The sequence below is a fragment of the Oryctolagus cuniculus genome, chromosome 2, assembly GCF_964237555.1.
Source record: "Oryctolagus cuniculus chromosome 2, mOryCun1.1, whole genome shotgun sequence".
In the NCBI taxonomy this organism is placed as follows: domain Eukaryota; kingdom Metazoa; phylum Chordata; class Mammalia; order Lagomorpha; family Leporidae; genus Oryctolagus; species Oryctolagus cuniculus.
Window position 1 is genome coordinate 137,297,295 of NC_091433.1, and position 18,077 is coordinate 137,315,371.

The 18,077-nt window shown below is 49.1% G+C and overlaps 1 protein-coding gene across 1 annotated transcript in view; it reads left to right on the forward strand.

The window, feature by feature from the left end:
* Positions 1 to 326: 326 nt before the first annotated feature.
* Positions 327 to 18,077, forward strand: part of SPRED2 (sprouty related EVH1 domain containing 2) — a 124,772-nt gene continuing 107,021 nt past the window's right edge. The window contains exon 1 of the mRNA XM_017340722.3: positions 327 to 995. Coding sequence (XP_017196211.1) covers positions 970 to 995 — 26 coding nt within the window. The 5' untranslated portion in view covers positions 327 to 969. The remainder of the gene's footprint in view (positions 996 to 18,077) is intronic.

Genomic DNA, 18,077 nt, shown 5'->3' on the forward strand with positions numbered 1-18,077 from the left:
CCCCAGCGCTCCAGCGTCCCAGCGCCTCCCCCACCCCTCGCCTTCGGCGTGGAATCCTGGGGTTTGGGAGGAGGGAGGGCGCAAAACGGGAGCCAGATGTGAGTGAGGCCTCCCGCGCCCGCCTCCTCCCTCCTCTTGGGCTCCCTAAAACCCGGAGTCCCTGCCCAGAGAGGATTCGGAGCCAGACCGACGCTGAGCAAACTCCGCTCCGCCGCTCCTCCGGGAGTGGAGGCCAGGAGGGAGGAGGAAAGGAAGCCGAGCATGCTCAGTAGGCGGGACAAAGTTTTTTTTTTTTCTCCTCCTCCTTTTTTTTTTTTTTTTTTTTTTTTTCGGTCGCAAGTAGGAAGCTTTTTGCACTCCACCACCTCTGGCCGCTGGGAAGACGTCATCGCTTCCGCCCTACTTCCTCCTCCTGTTGGCGGCTGTGAGAATCCAATATGGAGTAAATCGGTGGAGTCGAGAGATGGGGCTCGGACGGGGCGCCCTGCACCGCCTCCCAGGCGCACCTCCCCCGGCCGCCGACCGCTCCCCGGAACCGTGATTGGCCCGGCCCCCCGGGGGCGACCCCGGGCCCAGCCCCCGCCGGCGGCCGGCCCGCTCCTCCTCCTCCTCTCAGCAGTCCCCGCCGCTCCGAGGCGCGCTTGTTTTTCTCCTGCTCTCCCCCTCCGCCGTCCCCTGCCCCAGTCTCGCCCCTCCGCGCCTCGCGCGCCCCGGAGCCCCCGCCCGCCTCGCCCGCGGCGCCGCCTCCCCCAGCGGCTCGCCTCGGCGCCCCTTCCCCGCACCTTCCCCCGCACCCCGGCCGCCCTGCTTCCCCTTCTGCCTGCGGCGCCCCCTTCATCTTTAGCCGCTCCCCCCACCCCCACCCCAATCAGGCGATCTCTGGAGATGTGAAGAAGGGGGGTGAGCGGACAGGAAGATGAAGGGAGCAAAGCTGCCCGCTGCGGGACAGGCGTCTAGGTGAACAGGAAAATGACCGAAGAAACACACCCGGACGAGTAAGTTTGGCCGCGGGGTGGGACGCGGGAGCCCCGAGGGGGCGGCGTGGGGGCCGGGGCTGAGGACGCGGGCGGGGACGCTGCTGGGTGAACTTGGCGTGGGGTGCAGCGGCTCGCCGACCTGTCGGGGTCCGGGCGCGAGGTTTTCCTTGCTGAGGGGAGGAGGGGGCCGAAATTGCCGCGTGCTGGCGGGGGGCACGCCTGGGGTCGGCGGGCTAGCGGCCGCCGTGGGGGCCAAGGGCGCACGGGTGACCTCGGGGCGGTCCCGGCTCCCTCTCGCCACCCATCCCACCCTGCAAGCCTTGCGGCGGGAGCTGAAGGCTGACACCCCCGATCGGGCTTCCCGGGGTCGGTGGGCTTTTGCGTTGGTGACTTTGTGACTCCCGCCCGGCGGTCCCCTCCGGAGCCCAGTGGGGCCCAGGCTCCGCCATTTCGTTTTCTTGAATCGCTCTCATTTGCATACCACATTTTCATTCATAAAAACACGGCGGAGCGAGGCGAGGCCGGGTGCGGGCCGCGCGGGGGTCTGGCGCGCCGGGGTCCCGCGCTAGCCGGAGCCGCCCGAGGCCCCCGCGCGTGTGAGTGTGTGAATGCGCGCGCTTGCGGGCCGGCACACGCGCCCCGCGGGTCGGGGCAGCTCGGGGGGCGGATCCGCGGCGTGTGCGGCGGGGGCGGGCGGGAGCGTGCGGGGCAGCGCGCCGCGGGCGGGTGGTGTGAGTGTCTGGGAGCGTGTGCGCGCTCGCGTGAGCGCGTGCCCGGGCCTGTGCGCGGCCCGCGGGCCCGAGTGGAACAATGCTCCGGGCCCTCCGCCGGAGGGGCTCCTGGGCCGCCCGGCGCAAGACCCGTGTCGGCATCCCCTGGCCGAGGTGCAGCTCCCGGCCGGCCGCCCGCCTCGCGATCGCGGGGTCTGGCTTGGCCTTTGCACTCTCCCGCCCGAGGCGTTTCCAGTCGCGGGTGCGGGTGCGGCGGCGGCGGCGGGGCCCCTGGGCCCGGAGCCTCTGGTCTTCGGCCTGGGGTCCGAGCGGTCGCGGCCGCCGCCGCCGCTGCTTGGTGGCTGTACCCGCCACCAGCCACTTTTTTTTTTTTTTTTTTTTTTGTGAATAAGACGCTCTCCTTTATTGTCACATGACATGCCTCCTCCCCTGCACATTCATAAATCCGGAGCCTGCCTCGGTTCCTTTCATTCAGTGCTGCCATTAGCCGAGGTAGCGGCGGCCGGCTTGGGCGCACCGAGGCGCGCCGCGGCCGCGAGGACGCGCCCTGTAGGGAGGCTCCGCGCGTGTCTGCGCCGGGGGAGCAGCAGCAGCAGCCGCCCCACGCCGCACCGCCTGCCAGCCTTGAGACTCGGCAGTGCGGGAGGGGAAGTGACTCAGGGCTGGGTAGCAGGGAGCTTGAAGGTGTCTTGGAGCAGGTGATAGAATGCTGTGCTACTCTTAAGAAATGTACTCACTTTTTTTTTTTTTTTTTTAACACGCCTTTATCCTTTAGCGTCTGCTGTTGCCAGGCTGGGCAGGAGAGGGGCTGGTGTTCAGGAAAGGGAATTTCCTTCCTGTGGGTCCCCAAGGAGCCGTAACTGCAGTAACCCCTGATCCACCAGGCACCGGTGGAAAGGATCCCTCCTCTCCCGGTTTGCACATCGTCTGCCGCCTCTGCTGCTCTTTGTATTTTAGGCATTTGCTTTGCCTTCGTATACTGTGCCTTGAAGTGGCAAAGTGGAAAAAAGAAAAGTTGGGCTTTTAGTGCTGCAATGTGGAGAAGGAATACGCTGCTGGATAAGCAGGTGTTGTCATACAGGTGCTCATTCGGCCCTGTGCACCGGAGGGCAGCTGCCTCGCTCCGCCCTGGGGATTCTTGGAGAGGTTTGACCATTCCACATCCGCTTCCTTGGCTCCATCTCTTGTATGCACAGGCCTAGCTTGGCCCTTTTCACAGCATCGTGTCACCCTCGCCTCCCACCCCATCTGCTCTCCAAAGCCACAGGCTCAAGGGTGGGAGCACCAGGCTGTCAGACCAAGTGCTGTCAGAAACCCAGCCGAGACGATGGATACATCTGAGGACAGGTTCTGGCTTCGTTTAGGGACTCAGGAAGCCTGGGGGCCTTAGTCACTGCCGAGATGGCCTTCTGGGGGACACTTTTACGGTGATGGCCTTGGCGTGAGGTGTGGAATGCCTGAGAAGGCAGCCCTGTAGACCACCATTGCAGACACCGTCCATTAGGTTGTTCAATGTCCTTATGTAATGGCTCGTCTCAAAAAGTTCTTCTAAATGTTATGCCAGGAAGAAGGTTTCTCTTCCTGAGTTACAAAGCTTACTGTGATTGGTTTCTTGTTGGTTTTCTTTCGCTGCCACAGTAGACACTCAAGAGCTTAAAAGTACTGCTTGATAATGGTAGCCATATTAGCCTAGATGATTGCTAGATTTATTTACTCTTCCTCTATGGATTTTGGTCTTCTGTTTTCTAGTGGCTTTATGTTTCAGGTCTCAGATAGTCTTTGGAACTACACAGGGTGTATTACTTACTGAGGGAATTGGTAACATCAACCTGGAGTTCCAGAGAAAATACACATCTTTGTACCTTGGGTAAAATTTTCTTAATAGGCTCCATATAATTAAAATTTTTATTAAACAGCTCAGATACTTAAATATATGCTACATTTAGTATCAGTACAGTAAATCAGAGTCTTGGAGCTATTAAAATTGTGCTTAATCTTAAAAAGAGTTTTTCCTTCTAATGTGCTTTTCCATATCAGTTTAAAAGTTCTCTCTTCTATTGTGAAAGATGGTCCCAAAAGATAGTTTCCATATAAAAAATACACTGACAACTCCAGATAGGAAGTCATATTAAATTCTGCAGGTTTTTTTTTTTTTTTTAATTTAAAAAGTAAAAGCACAGCAAACTATTGAAAATGGCCTTTGGAATAGTTTTTTGAAAAACTTTTAAACCATGTGTGCTTTTGTGTGTATCTTTAAAGCATTTGATCATGGCTATAAATGGTTTGGAAATTCGCAGAAAAAATAAACTGTTGAAGCAAGCTTTAGGTCAAGAGACGCAGGGCCACCATTCAGCTTTCTGTCTTCATCTCTTGAACTTTTCTCTGTACCCCACTTCTTGCTGGGAATGGGTTTTCAGCTTTACCTTCAGTCATATTTTCCCAGTTGTTGAGAATTTCCCATAATTTGAAAAAGTGCTTACATATTTTTGAACCATTTCAAAGACAGTACAAACATTGGGGTTCTTACACCTGAATACTTGAACGGTATGCTTTTCTATGAAACATAATAATACCATTATGACAACTTATAAAATTAAGAATAACTTCCTGATTTTTTTAAAGATTTATTTTATTTATTTGAAAGACATAGTTACAGAGAGAGGTCGAGACAGAGAGGTCTTCCATCTGCTGGTTCACCCCCCAAAATGGCCTCAATGGCTGAAGCTGAGCTAATCAGAAGCCAGGCACTTCATCTGGGTCTCCCATGTGGGTCCGGGGCCCAAGGACTTGGGCCATCCTCTGCTGCTTTCCTAGGCACATTAGCAGGGAGTGGGATCTGAAGTTGAGTAGCCAGGTCTCGAACCAGCACCCATATGGGATGCCAGCATCACAGGCAGAGGCTTAACCTGTTAAGCCACAACACCAGCCCCTGATAGTTTTCTTAGCTTGTTAATTTTCAGGTTAGGTGTTGCCCCATGAGGAAGTTTAAGTCAAGTTACTGCCTAAGATGACAAACTTTTTATATAGCACTTCACCCATTTAGTGTTTTCTCAATAATCTTGTGAGGCAGATGGTGTTCTTACTCAAGTTTATTGCTGGGGAAACGGAGGCACAGAGGTTAAATAGTTTGCCTGAGGTTATGCCATTAGTAACTGAAGGAGCTGGGAATTAGGCATGCCAGCAGCCTGGTTCAGCAAGAACTCGGTGTTAACTGACCACTGAGAAGGGGAGGGGGTGTCCAGCTGGAATCATTCTGACCTGGTGATAATCTGCTGTCACCATCACTTATCTTCCTGGTAAATGCCGGGAGGCATGAGTGCAAGTGAAAACAAATCATTTGGGCTTGAGAATTCTGTGATACCCTTAAGATACTGGAGGGGAGAGGGTTTAAAGTTCATTATTACTGAAATGCTAGATCTGTGTTAATTGAAATAACCATTGTGGAAATTAAACTGTATATAGTTACTGATCCATGTTTTCTTTATGTTAATTTTAAAATGGGAATATAAAAAACTAGAGTTGACTTTGCAGAATTGGAATCTTAATCCATTCACTAGAAAATTTTGAAAGCAAGATAAAGCAAAAACTTTGAGAGCCATTACGGGGTTTGTAAGGCAGAGCTGTCATTGTATGAAGCTAAGTGTTCACAGCAAGGCTGCAGAGCTGGTTAGGCAGTGCACCTGGGCTGACCTTGTCGGTAGGTGCTGTTCTGGGTTTGTTTTCACAAGGATGTTAGCAGAAGCTACTGCCTTTCTGACTGTAGCTGGTCCCCTCTGCTTTCCTGTCCCTTTAGCCAATACAATATGTGAAAGGGAAGTCTGTAGGAATACTAAAAACTATTTTGCCTCATTGACCTGCTTACTTTTGGGGCAAACATTTGGTGTAGCAGCTGGTTCCTCTTGGGACACCTACATCCTATCTGAGTGCCTGGTTCATGTCCAGTTCCTCTGCTTCTCTTTCAGCTGCCTGCTAATGTGCATCCTGGGCAGCCAATGAGGGCTTGGGAACTTGGGTCCTGACACCCGCACGGGAGGCCTGGATGGAGTTCTGGGCTCCAGGCGTTGGCCTGGTCCAACCCTGGCTGTTGTGGGCATTTGGGGAGTGAACCAGCAAATAGATCTCCCCACCCCTGTTTTCTCTCTCTCCCCATTTCAAACATTTTTTCTTTTTTAATTTTAAACGTGCTTACTATTACTCTTTATTCTGGCATTCTTTCTTCCTTCCCTCTTCTTTATTTATTTTTTGACAGGCAGAGTGGACAGTGAGAAAGAGAGAGACAGAGAGAAAGGTCTTCCTTTGCCGTTGGTTCACCCTCCAATGGCCGCTGCGGCTGGCGCGCTGCGGCTGGCGCACCACGCTGATCCGATGGCAGGAGCCAGGTACTTCTCCTGGTCTCCCATGGGGTGCAGGGCCCAAGCACTTGGGCCATCCTCCACTGTACTCCCTGGCCACAGCAGAGAGCTGGCCTGGAAGAGGGGCAACCGGGACAGAATCCAGCGCCCCGACCGGGACTAGAACCCTGTGTGCCGGCGCCACAAGGCGGAGGATTAGCCTAGTGAGCCGCGGCACTCTGCCTTATTCTGAGCCACTTCTTTTGGGAGGTGTACCTTGATTTTTCCCACTCTCCAAGTCAAAATTGGTAACTCTTTATCAGTTCTCCCCTGCACTGTATAGCAGTTATCACCATTTTTTTTTTAAAGATTTATTTATTTATTTGAAAGGCAGAGTTACAGAGAGAGAGAGAGAGAGAGAGAGAGAGAGGTGTCTTTCATCCACTGGTTCACTCCCCAAGTGACTGCAACAGCCAGAGCTGGGCCAGGCCAAAGCACCTATAACCACGTGGGTGCAGGGGCCTAACCACTTGGGCCATCCTCCACTGCTTTCGTAGGCAAATTAGCAGGGAGTTGGATTGGAAATAGAGCAGCTGGGACTGGAACTGGCATCCAGTGTCACAGGCAGCAGCTTTCCCTACCGCAGTACCGGCTCCAGTTAATAACCATTTAGGGCTGGGTTTATACACAGCATCACAGTATGAGCTTTCTGGAATCAGGGTTATCTCTGATGTTTTCTAGTTATTGACTCAATACCATTGGATGCATTGTGTTTACTTAAATCCATTTGTTTTATTCAATGGGTATTTGTTGTTTAATATTCTTTTTTTGTCCCTGCTGGCTAATGCAGTGGTTGCTAATTGTTGCATTTAGTTAAAGTGGCCTGTATATGAGTGTAAGCCTCTTTCTGAGAAGCTCAACGTGTTCACATGAAGCTGCGGGTGTGTTCTGTAGAAATTGGATGCAGAGCTCTCTGGTCGTTGTAATCCATCACTGGCAGCTCAGAACCATTGATTGCAACCCCTGTTGTGGGGACTGAGAAGTACAACATCACAGCAGACAACGGAAGAGCTCCAGAAGTCAGGGCGCGTGCTCCTGCCTCTGCAGGAGAATCTGCAGCCATCACAATCTTAACAATTTGCAGTAGCAGCAGGGTTCTGGTGGAGTCTTAACACTTGAAGTTGGAAACAGCTGTGCTGATGAACGCCAATATTGGCATGGTTCCTCTATTACCGGTTGAACACAAACACACCATCTAATAGCAAAAACCTCGAAACTGAACAGGATGATAATAGAGGCAGAGCAGGAAGGTTTGGGGGTGTGTGTGGTTTTGTTTTGACTTGTTTTTCTCCTAGGAAAATGGGCCTGGTTTTTGTTGTTGTTGTTGTTGTTGTTGTTGTTTAATACCCACTCATAGTGATAAACTTGATAATTCTTAGCAGTGTGTTTTTTTTTTTTCTTCATAAATATTTAAGGCTAGAGTACTGGTGGCTAAAGGCGTTTTCTGAGGCTTTTAGTTACTTGGAAATAGAAGGACTATTTTGCACTGATGCGCACAGTGCTGTGAAGCAAATTGTGTTTTCTGTGTGCTTGTCCTGGGTAGGCATGAAGGATTATTTCACAGCCTGGCGTGCACTGATGTCATGCGAAGGATTGGTAAAGTAGCTGGTACTGACAGGCATAGAGTTTGCTAACGTGAGCGAGCACTGTTTCATCACTACTCATTACGATCTCTTAGGTAACCTTTATCAACGATATATTCACTGTGGTGTAGTGCACACAGGATGACATTGTGCTTCTGGGATGTGCTACTCAGGGTGGTTGGCTGTTGAAAAGCAACATTTCTGCATTTCCTTGCAGTTGGAAGGCCGAGGTTTAGAAATCGATTTTGACTTCATCCTCACATTTAGCATGTGGGATTGAAGAGGTTAGGACAAATACAGCTTCTAAAATATACGTCTTTGGCTGCTCTGTATACTGAAATAATGATTTTTTTCAATCTGGTTGTTTTGTTCTTAGATGTATTCCCTGTGGTTCTTTCATAAAGGCCTGAAACCGAGTTAGCAGGTTAAGTGTTTAGTTGGCTTTGCTCTGTTCATCTTGGTCTTATTATTTTCATTATGGATTCCACCCATTTCTTTGTCCCATCGCACTGCTTTGGCTCTGGCCTCTAGAGCTTATTGCTCAGAGAGGCTCTGATGTGTATTTGCATCCGCACTTCACTGGGAGCGCCCGGAGAAGCTTGGCCTCGCTGCCCTTCCAGGTGTGGGAAGAGCTTACTTACCCTCCTACCTGTGGCCTGGCAGAGGGCTGAGCACAGCTGACTCTGCGACTTCTACTGATTGATTGAAGCAAACATTTATTGAAAAAGCCGTCTTACATTATATAAAAATGTGATGATGTTCACATTGTACATACATCCAAGAGAGACTTCGAGATTGCTTTTTAAGACTACCAGAGGAATAGTGTGATGGTGGCAGATGAAATACGGCTTTGGGACCAGCGCCTACCCCTGCCCTCCTTATTGACTTAAAGGCCCTGGGTAAGCGTCCTGAGCCACTAGCCCCGGGTTGATCTGCTGTCTGCTTCATAGGCTGTAACAAAGTGGAAATGAGGTGACCTTGGGAAGGCCTTTTGGCACATCACCTGATCGAGGCTCCTCTGCATCTGCTATGTTGCATGTCCTGTGTCCTGCAACAAGATATTACTTCTTTTCCCGATTTACAAGGCAGAGTATCCATGAACCATTTTGGCTTCCTAGCCGCCTTTGGAGGCAGGGAATGAGATTGTCCCTAAGAGAGTGGAAGTGCCTTGCTCAAGGATCCTCAGAGAGCCTGTGGGGAGAGAACCAGAGCTTAGAAGACCTGCTCTGCTGTTGTGTTTGCTTTCCACACTGTCCTGCCGGGTCGCTGCAGAACAGCACCTTGGCTTTTGTACTGTGGTGTCAGTAATGCCCAGCTGACTGTTGGCCCTTTCACTCAGTGGCTTTTTGAGATTGTGATGTTTGTAGCTTGTCCGCCGTCTGTCATTGTCCCCTACCTGTAGAAGCATCCTTGCCTCCCTTGCTGTCCCTACCCCTTTCCTGATCTATTGTTAACATGGTTTAAATAGTTTCTGAAAGAAAAGTAAAAAGCTTGGCGGGAATGGGCAGGTTCTCATGGGAGTAAGTTGGCTTATGACATGTTTTGTCTACCGGCATGCCATGCGAGGGTTTCATTCTGTGTCTCCAGCCAGTGAGCAAGGTAGAGAGGGAGGAGGATTACAGATGCAGCAGCGGAAGTGAGGTTTAATTTAATCATCAACAGCCAACAATGTTGCTTATTTTTATAGACCTTTGAAAGCTATGTACGTGTGAATAGTCTTAAGATGGTTATTAAATTTACCTCCTTTTCTTCCTCTTTTTAGTCAAGTCTGGCTTTTCTCAGGCTCAAAATTCCGGCACAGTATGCCTTGCAAGGGCATTGTGCACTGGCTCCGCATCTCACTTGCGACCCTAACCCTAATGGTTGCCTTCTCACTGGTCTGTGGGTAAGGTTTTGGAATAGGGGTCTGCTGTTTGTAAACCAGCTTTGAGGCACTTCCTGTCCGTTCTTGTTTGTTTGTTTTGAAGATTTGTTTATTTGAAAAACAGTAACACACCACAGAGGGAGAAAGATATCTTCTATCTACTGGTTGATTCATTCCCCAAATTCCCACGACAGCCGTGTCTGAGCCAGGTCAAAGCCAGGAGTGAGAAACCCCATCTGGGTTTCCCAGATGGCAGGGGCCCAAGGACTTGGTTATCTGCTGCCTCCCCAGATGCATCAACAGAAAACCAGATTGGAAGCAGCAGAGTTGGGACTAGAACCAGGGACTATGATGTAGAATACCAGTGTCGCTTAACCCACTGCGCCACAATGCCTGCCCCTTCCTGACCATTCTTAGGTGTCTTCTGTACTAAGGAAAATTATAGGATACTAGATTACAGAAGCCAATTTGGAGTATGGTAGGCTTTGATTCTAAAGGACTTGAATTTAGAACATACTTGGGTTCCAGTTGCAAAACCATATAAAATATTGGATAAAATACTGCCAGTGTGGTGGCAGCCAGAGGAAAGGGAGTAAGTGGCTGTGAGTACCTGCCTGCCACTCTTACTGCAAATACAGAGCTGGACAGATCCAGAGCTGGGACTTGAGGAGCTTACATTCCGGGGCAAACCTTAGGGTATGAGTGGAATGGACAGCATCATCTTGGTGATTGATCACTAGAGTGGTTTCCCCTTCTTCCTGCTGGGTGCCTCCTGGAGCTGCAAGCTAGAAACACCAGCCTTGGGCTTCCCAGATTTGGAGGGGGTTGGGGAGAGACATGTGCTCATTCTCACATGGGTGAATCCATCCAGTGGTCAAGGGTCCACACGCTGCAGGTGAGGAGAGGATTTTTGGGAAGTGGAGCACTGTGGCTGAGTCACAGACCGTAGTCAATTTGACTTCAGACCTCACATCTGTAGAATGATGTTAGATGTCAAAACTTCACAGGGCCGCGGTTTCCTTACATAAAACAGTGTGCTATGAACAAGTGAAATTAGAACTCAGAATCCTGTGAATGCCTGTAGTGACACGTCTTCCTTGCCTTTCTGTTCAGGGAGTCAGTGCCCGTTCTGGTCACCTTCTCTGTACTGTGAGGAATGGATTCTTGCTTTGCAAAGAGAATGCACCCCTTTACCACCGATGGAAAGTGTGTATGAGTGGAATGGCCAGAAAGCATAGTGTTCGCCCGATCTGAGTTTTAGTCTAGCTGTTTTGAGAGGAGGCTCCTGTATCAGTGCTTCTCATACTTGAACTTGCATAAGGATTGCCCAGGGAAATCTGTTTTTTTAAAGATTTATTTATTTATTTGAAAGGCAGAGAAAAGAAGGAGGGAGAGAGATCTTCCATCCACTGGTTTACTCCCCAAATGGCTGCAATAGCCAGAGCTGGGCCAGGCTGAAGCCAGGTGCTCCATGTGGCTCTCTGATGTGGGTGTTAGGGCACCCAAGTTCCCGGACCATCTTCTCCACGATGCTGGCCCTGAGAGTCTGCATTTTAAACACAGCCATCAGTAATGCTGCTGCTGCTGGTTGTGATGATGGCTTGCATCTTCATTGCCCAGTCCTTAATAAAGATGGCCTCGCCTCCTTGGCATTGTTAAAGTTCATCAGAGAAGAAGGTGGTGCTTTGTACACTTGCCCTTCCTTATCCCTGGCGGGACTTCCAGCCTTGAGGTGCAGCTTGATTTCAGATGGGACTGTGCAGGAAGACTTTTTTCTTAGGATTTTAAAAAAAAGGTCTTGGTGAGTGCCAGGAGGCCCGAGAGATCCACTGCATAAAAAGAAATGTGAAGCCCCCAAACCGCGTGGAATGTGTGGCAGTCGGCTGGCATTCTGCACCTTGCAGCAGAATCAGTCATGTACGGAAAGCCAGCCGCCCTGGGAAGCATGCACACTCAGCCCTAGAAGAAATCACAGGAAGTAATTAAACAGAAAAGGTCAGAGAAAGAGGAAGTGGTTGTGTTGTTTCTGATGCGAATAGCATTGTTGTTACTGGGGATCAAGATGATGGTGTTTAAGTCTCTTGGAATGTGACTGCTTGGGGATTTGATTGTATTTAAATTGGAGTCCTTGTAGTTTATTCTTTTTGACAGCAATCTAGCTAGGAAATAAATTGCTTTTAGGTCTTATCAGGAATTCCCACGTGCCTGAGCTAAAGTCTTAAGTTAAAGTGAGAGTTGCTTATAGCTTGGCAAATTGCACTTAAATGGAATGAATGTCAAGACTATTAGAGGTTAATTTTAGGTGTCTGGAGTTCTCCCTAATTCTCCTGATTAAACACTTTAACATAATAGTTTCCTTAATTGGAATAATGATGGAATATTAGCATGCATATTAAACCATTTACCCAAATTTGAATAGGGTTAAAATGCAAATTATCCATCACTTGTCAGTGCTTACTCTTTAGAGATAATTCCTGGTGAGAACTGGAGAAGAGACTGGAATATGAATTGGACTAGGGTTCCCGACTTGAGGCACACTGCTGAGAAAGCCAAGAGTAGCCAGAAGCACTGGAATAAGAGAGAAACCCTTTCTTCTGCAGGTAGAGGTATTAGAAACACAAGAGCCTGTGATATCAGTAACTCCAATATGGAGGTAGGTACATGGTAGATCTGAAGTGAGCTAACCGGAGGCCCTCAGCTTGTATCTTCATTAGCCTGGCCTATTTCTCTTTCAGAGAAAGGTAAGAGTTAAGGCCCCTCCCCAGCACTTAGATACCTTATCTGCAAGCTTTGAACTGACATCGGCCACTCAGTGGATGAATGGCTGGGGACCCATAGCACTCCCCGTGTTGTTAGTGACCTGAATACGGAATGTCACCCATATCTCTCAGTGTATGTAACTGCATTTTTAGAGTAATAAAATATAACCTTATTAAAATACTGCTGAATTCACAGTGGCTGTTTTTCACAGTTATTAAGAAATACAACTGTAGGTATGAGTGTTGGGCACAGTATATAAGGTGCCACTTGGGATGCCCGCGTGCCATGTCAGAGTGTCTGGAATTGAGTCCTGGCTCCACATCCCATTCTGGCCTCCTGCGGATGCTCACCTGCCAGGCAGTAAGTGATGGCTCAAGTAGATGTGTCCCTGCCACCCACGTGGGATGCCCAGATTGAGTTCTTGGCTTTGGCCTGGCCCAGCACTGGCTGCTGCAGGCATTGGGGGAATGAATGAGAGGACGGGAGACCTTATGTATTTTGCTTTCTCTGTTTACCTTTCAGATAAATCAAATTATATTAAAACTAATGTACAGCCAGGAGCCAGTAACACCACCCTGGTCTTCCACACAGGCAGCTTGGGCCATCTTCCGTTGCCTTCCTAGGCGCGTTAGCAGGGAGCTGGATTGGAAGTAGAGCAGCTGGAACTTGCTGGCGATCTTGTGTGGTATGCCAGTGTCATAAGCACAAGCTTAACCCTCTGTGCTGTAGCACCGGCCCTAGTTTCACATTTTGTTTTTGTGTTAAACCACAAGCTTATTTATAAACAATATTTTTAATGAAGAAAAACATAATGAGGACATTAAAATATTTGGCACTATACCAGCCAGGGGAAGAGTTCATTTTCAACAGGGAATGTTAGGAAAGTGGAGCAGTTTTATCTATGGCGTGATCTATACCCTGATTTACATCCTAGGCCCTAGCCCCCACCGCCATTGCTGAAAGCCAGGTGGCCACGTGGCCCAACCACAGGTGTCAAGCTCCACCCCCATCCTAATGGGATTCACTGCTCCTGCTTCCCTGCCCACCCTCCCTCCGGCAAAATTTTGAAAGGACCTGTTCCTGAACGCGTGGCTCTCTTGGCTCTTCTCTCCTGCTCTCTTGGCTCCTCTCCTCTCTGTCTCTCTCTCTCTCTCTCTCTCTCTCTTATACTCTCCTTCTCTCTCTTTTTCTTCTTCACCCCTTCCCTCCAGCCTGCTGGTTTTCCCCAATAAACCCTTTCCTTTACTCCGGTGTTTGGTGTGTTTTGTGACAGCCTAACAGAAATACATAACAGGGAGGGTCTTGAGTTTCCAAGAATGTTTTGGAAGTTGAGTTTCAGAGGAGGCTGATGGCAGTATTTTAGGAGGAGAGGGCATCTCATATCCGAAGGTTTCCTCCACGGACAGGGACAGTCCACTCCTCATTTGTGCTGAGGGAGGTGAGAGAAAGAGCTGATAAGTAGGGGGAGTAATGAACACCGTGTTGAGAAGGTGGGTATTTGGACTTAGGTCCTTTAGGTAGAGTGGAACTGTTGAAGGCTTAGACGCAGAGATGATGAAGGGAGGGACATGCTGGGAAAGTTGAGCTGGTCAGTGAGAAGGTGCAGGCCTGTCTGGAGCCAGGGAGACCGCGGGTAATCACGTCTCTGATTCTCTCCCTGACTTCAGTTAACTGAAAGGGGCACAGATGCAGAAACCTGTGTTCCAAAGAGGCTGTTCTATCCAGTGGAACATGCTCACGTGGGCTGTGAAATGCAGAACAATGTTAAGCAACTTTACTTTGTAGGTCAGACATACAGTTGAGAAATCACCTGTGCGGTCGTGTTGTTTCTGTTTGGTTGTGGAGTTGCTGCTTCTCACTCATGTGCTCATCAGTTGAAATTGGCCTTGTAAAGTGGTGACTGCACTGCCCTTTCTCAGTAGACTAAAATGTTGCAACCTGACCATAAACTTCTAGAACTGGAGAGGCTATCAGTTCCCTTCTTTTACACATAAATCTCAATCCAGAGAGGTTGAGTGACAAACTCAGGGTTGCACAGGTCACTGGAAGTTTGGGTTATGTCGGTGAGCTGTCGTCTGACTTTACTTCCAGTTCTGTTTGGATGCTGTGCATGGCAATTGCTACTCTTGAGTCATTGGACCTTCAGGAGACAGGATAAAAGATGGTAGAAATGGAATCAGTTCCCGTTAGTGTGGCCCATGTAGATGTTGAACTATCAGCACTGAACAGATTGCTAGCCTTGGTCACTCTCTGTAAGAGGCTGAACTGTGTGAGCCTTCCAAATACCATTCCTGTGGAGCTCCTTGCAGATGGCAGGTAGGGCTCCTAAGGCATGGCTTCCACATGTCATGTTTCAGGGACAGGAGGAGGCAAGGAAGGCCTTCCGGCTCATCATCCAGGGAGAGAGAAGATGCACCCTTAGAGGAGGAACAGTGGAATTACATATATATATATATAGCTGGGTTTTTGCACCTGGGCATCAGAAAAAAAAAAAAGTTGAAACATTACCAGTGCTCGTTCTTCCTCCCAGCTCCATCACCTTCTGTTCTCCCCATGTGTTTGCTTTTGATGTTAACTGCCAAGGCGATGTGGTCATAGACAGCAGGAAGTAATATTTGATCTGCAGGTCTCCCGGGGGTGTGTGAGGGGTGTGGATGCCGGGATGGGAAGGGTGGTGGTTTTGGCACATGATTGTGAAAACTCCGTGCAGTTAATAAGCCAACAGGTGCTGTTATAGCAAAGAGAAGGAAGGAGGAGCTGACCAGGTGGTCCTATAAGGAGCACTTTTATAGTGTCTTTTTACTCTTAAGTTTCTATAAGGCCTCTACTCCATAGGTTAACTTCAGAGAAAGTCAGATTATCTATCCTCTGCACTGGATCAGTTTGTGGCCACAGGCTTGCAAAAAGCTAGGCTTGAAGAAGAATCAAAAGTTCCCAGACCTGGACGTGCGTCCCCCTCCAGCCCAGAGTTCGGAGGACACACCCCGCCGTGCACTGTTCCCATTGTGCTTTGAAACCGTGCTTTTCAGCCTGCACTCCCCTTTGGCTCACAAGAGTCAGCTACTTGTATAGGAGAGGAAACTTTAAAAACCTTCCCTTCTCAGGCTCCGGGCCTCCCTCTTTGTTTCCCCCGTGTTAATCCTCACCAGCTGGGCATTCTTCTTAACTCATAAAGGGTCCCTTGTGAGCCCGATCAGTAAGAGCGATTTGCTTAGAAATGGTTTACCTGTAGATAGCCCCTTGCTCGGGGTTCAGTACAGCCGCGTGTGGCGCGTTTCCCGCCTCTTTCCCAGCTGGTGCTGTGTGATTGACAGGCAGCCTGAATCAGCCCTTCCCCCCCCCCCCCCCAAGCAGTTTATCCACACAGCTAGAGGCCCTGGGGTCATAGAGCATATCGGGGCCGGTTGGGGATGCCGTGAGACAACACCCTCCGGGGGATTTTAAAAATCCAGGAGATTCTGATGTGGGAAGTGTGGACCCAGGAGCAGGTCTTGGAAAAGCCAGCTCTCTCCCGGCTGCCGGTGGGCTGGTCCTGGTCAGCCCTGCCCGGTGGTCCTCAGAAAGGCACTCCTCCCATCCTGGTGAGCGAGGGTGCCCTCGCCCGGCGGAGTCCTGCGCCTTCCTAACTCTGGCCCTTTGTTCTTCCTCATTTCAAGTTAGATAATACAGTGACTTCCTGGGGAGGAACACACCAGATTGCTGTTCCATGTGAAGTAAGAGATCGTAAGAGACACTAAAAAATAAATTCTGATTGTTGATCCTAAAGGTCTTTTTATAGGAAGAAAAAAATTCGAAAGCATACAAAAAAAAGCACCTACAGCTGTCCAAAATTACAACTGTTTTTTATTATTTTTAAAAAGGTTTGGCTGAAACTTTAAAAGGCCTATTAATTTTTTTCAGAAGTTTTCCTTGGTGATGTAACACAGATGCCTCTAGGATACAAATTTAACTATTTTCATGGTTAGGGTAGTAAATTTAGGGGTTCTTATATTTTCTTTTTCCTCCTTTTTTTTCCTGTTTATTTGTTTATTGTCCCAGTATAGTGGGACCAGTTATTTTATAGGAAACAGGATAGTTCTTAACTTTGACTTTTTGACAAACCTTTGTTAACGTAGGACCTGTGTTTGCTGGAAATTAAAGGAGAGCAGAGCTATAGAATCTTATGCTTTAACTTAGATGAAAATACATTGACTCGAAACAGATGTCTCTAACAAAACCTGATGCCAGGTTTTAAGATTGTAGCTTGTTACTCACCAGTGTGGCACTGCATGCAAATGAGGGAAAGGGCCAAAACTTGCTTTAACATTTCAGCCAAAAATGTGAAGGGCACGTTTAAAAATGGGACAATCTTGCACAACAGTGTGGATGACTTAATGCCACAGAATTGCACACTTAAAAATGGTTAAAATGGGAAGTTTTGCTATGTATATTTTACAACAGTTCGGTTTTAATTTAATTTATTTGCAAGACAGAGAACTGCTATGCACTGACTCACTCCCTAGATGCCCCCATCTGATGCTGGGGCCGGAAGCCAGGAGTTGGGAGTGCAATCCAGATCTCCTGCAGAGGTGCCAGGAACCCGACCCCTTGAGCCATTCAAGGTCTGCATTAGCAGGAAGCTGGAGTCAGGAGCCAGAGCCAGAGCCAGAGCCAGAGCCAGGAATTCCATGTGGACTGTCATGTGGGACGCAGGAGTCTTAACCACTAAGCCCAAATGCCTACCCCCTAAAATTTTTAAGTGGGACAGAATCAACTGATGACTTGGTAGAATTTAAAGAAACACTTTCCTGCCAAACAGTGGAATCCTGACCATACAATTGCCTGTCCTATGCTTCCTACGTGCCAGACTCTCCTATTTCATCCTTGTTTTTTTTTTTTTTTTTTTTAATTATTTATTTGAGAGGCAGAGTTACAGAAAGAGGGAGAGACACAGAAAGATCTGCTGGTTCATACCCAAATGGCTGCAACTGTCCAGAGCTGGGCCAATCTGAAGCCAGGAGCCAGGAGCTTCTTCCGGGACTCCCACATGAGTGCAGGGGGCCTCCAATGCTCTCCCAGGTCATTAGCAGAGAGCTGGATCGGAAGTGGCTGGCCCCTATTTCATCCTTTTTTATAGATATCTAGCAAAGTTCCCTTCACAGAAGTTTAAGGCAGTTTAGCTTGGGTATTAGGGCATCAATGCCCCAAGTTGTGTGTCTCCGTAAGGCTCCTGCAGCTCCCCATGCTTGTGATTCTTTCTCTACACCACTGTGTCTGGGCAAGGGTTTGGAAGCTCTGAGAGCATTACAGGAGAGCTCACAGCAGTGCAGGTTCCGGGTGGTGGGTGATGGCGGTGACAACTCCTTCCCAGACGTGCCTGGAGACTGGAGTTGCAAGGAAATTTCTCCAAGATGACAGCTGATGCAACCCTGAGTGTCACATGCCATCCTCAGAACCTCCGTGTTTCTCAAGGGCAGCAAGAATGCCAGCGTCTGAGGTTGCAGCAGTCGTGTGAGGGGACGTGCAGTGCTCACGCGTGTGTAAAGACTGATCCCAGAAGCCAGCCCTTCCTCCTCTCCCCTGCCTGGAGAAGGGAGAATTCAGAGGACATGAAGAATGACGTAATGCAAGTCAGTGTGTGGGGATGAATAGAGCCTGTGCTATAGTGTGTACCCGAGAAGAAGCCACTTGTTCTTTGAAGATGCTGGGCCCCCATCTTTAATGTTTCTTTAAGTTGTTTTACTAATGGTGTGTTGATGTCGACTGGATTGTTAGTGTTCCTGAAGCAGCTT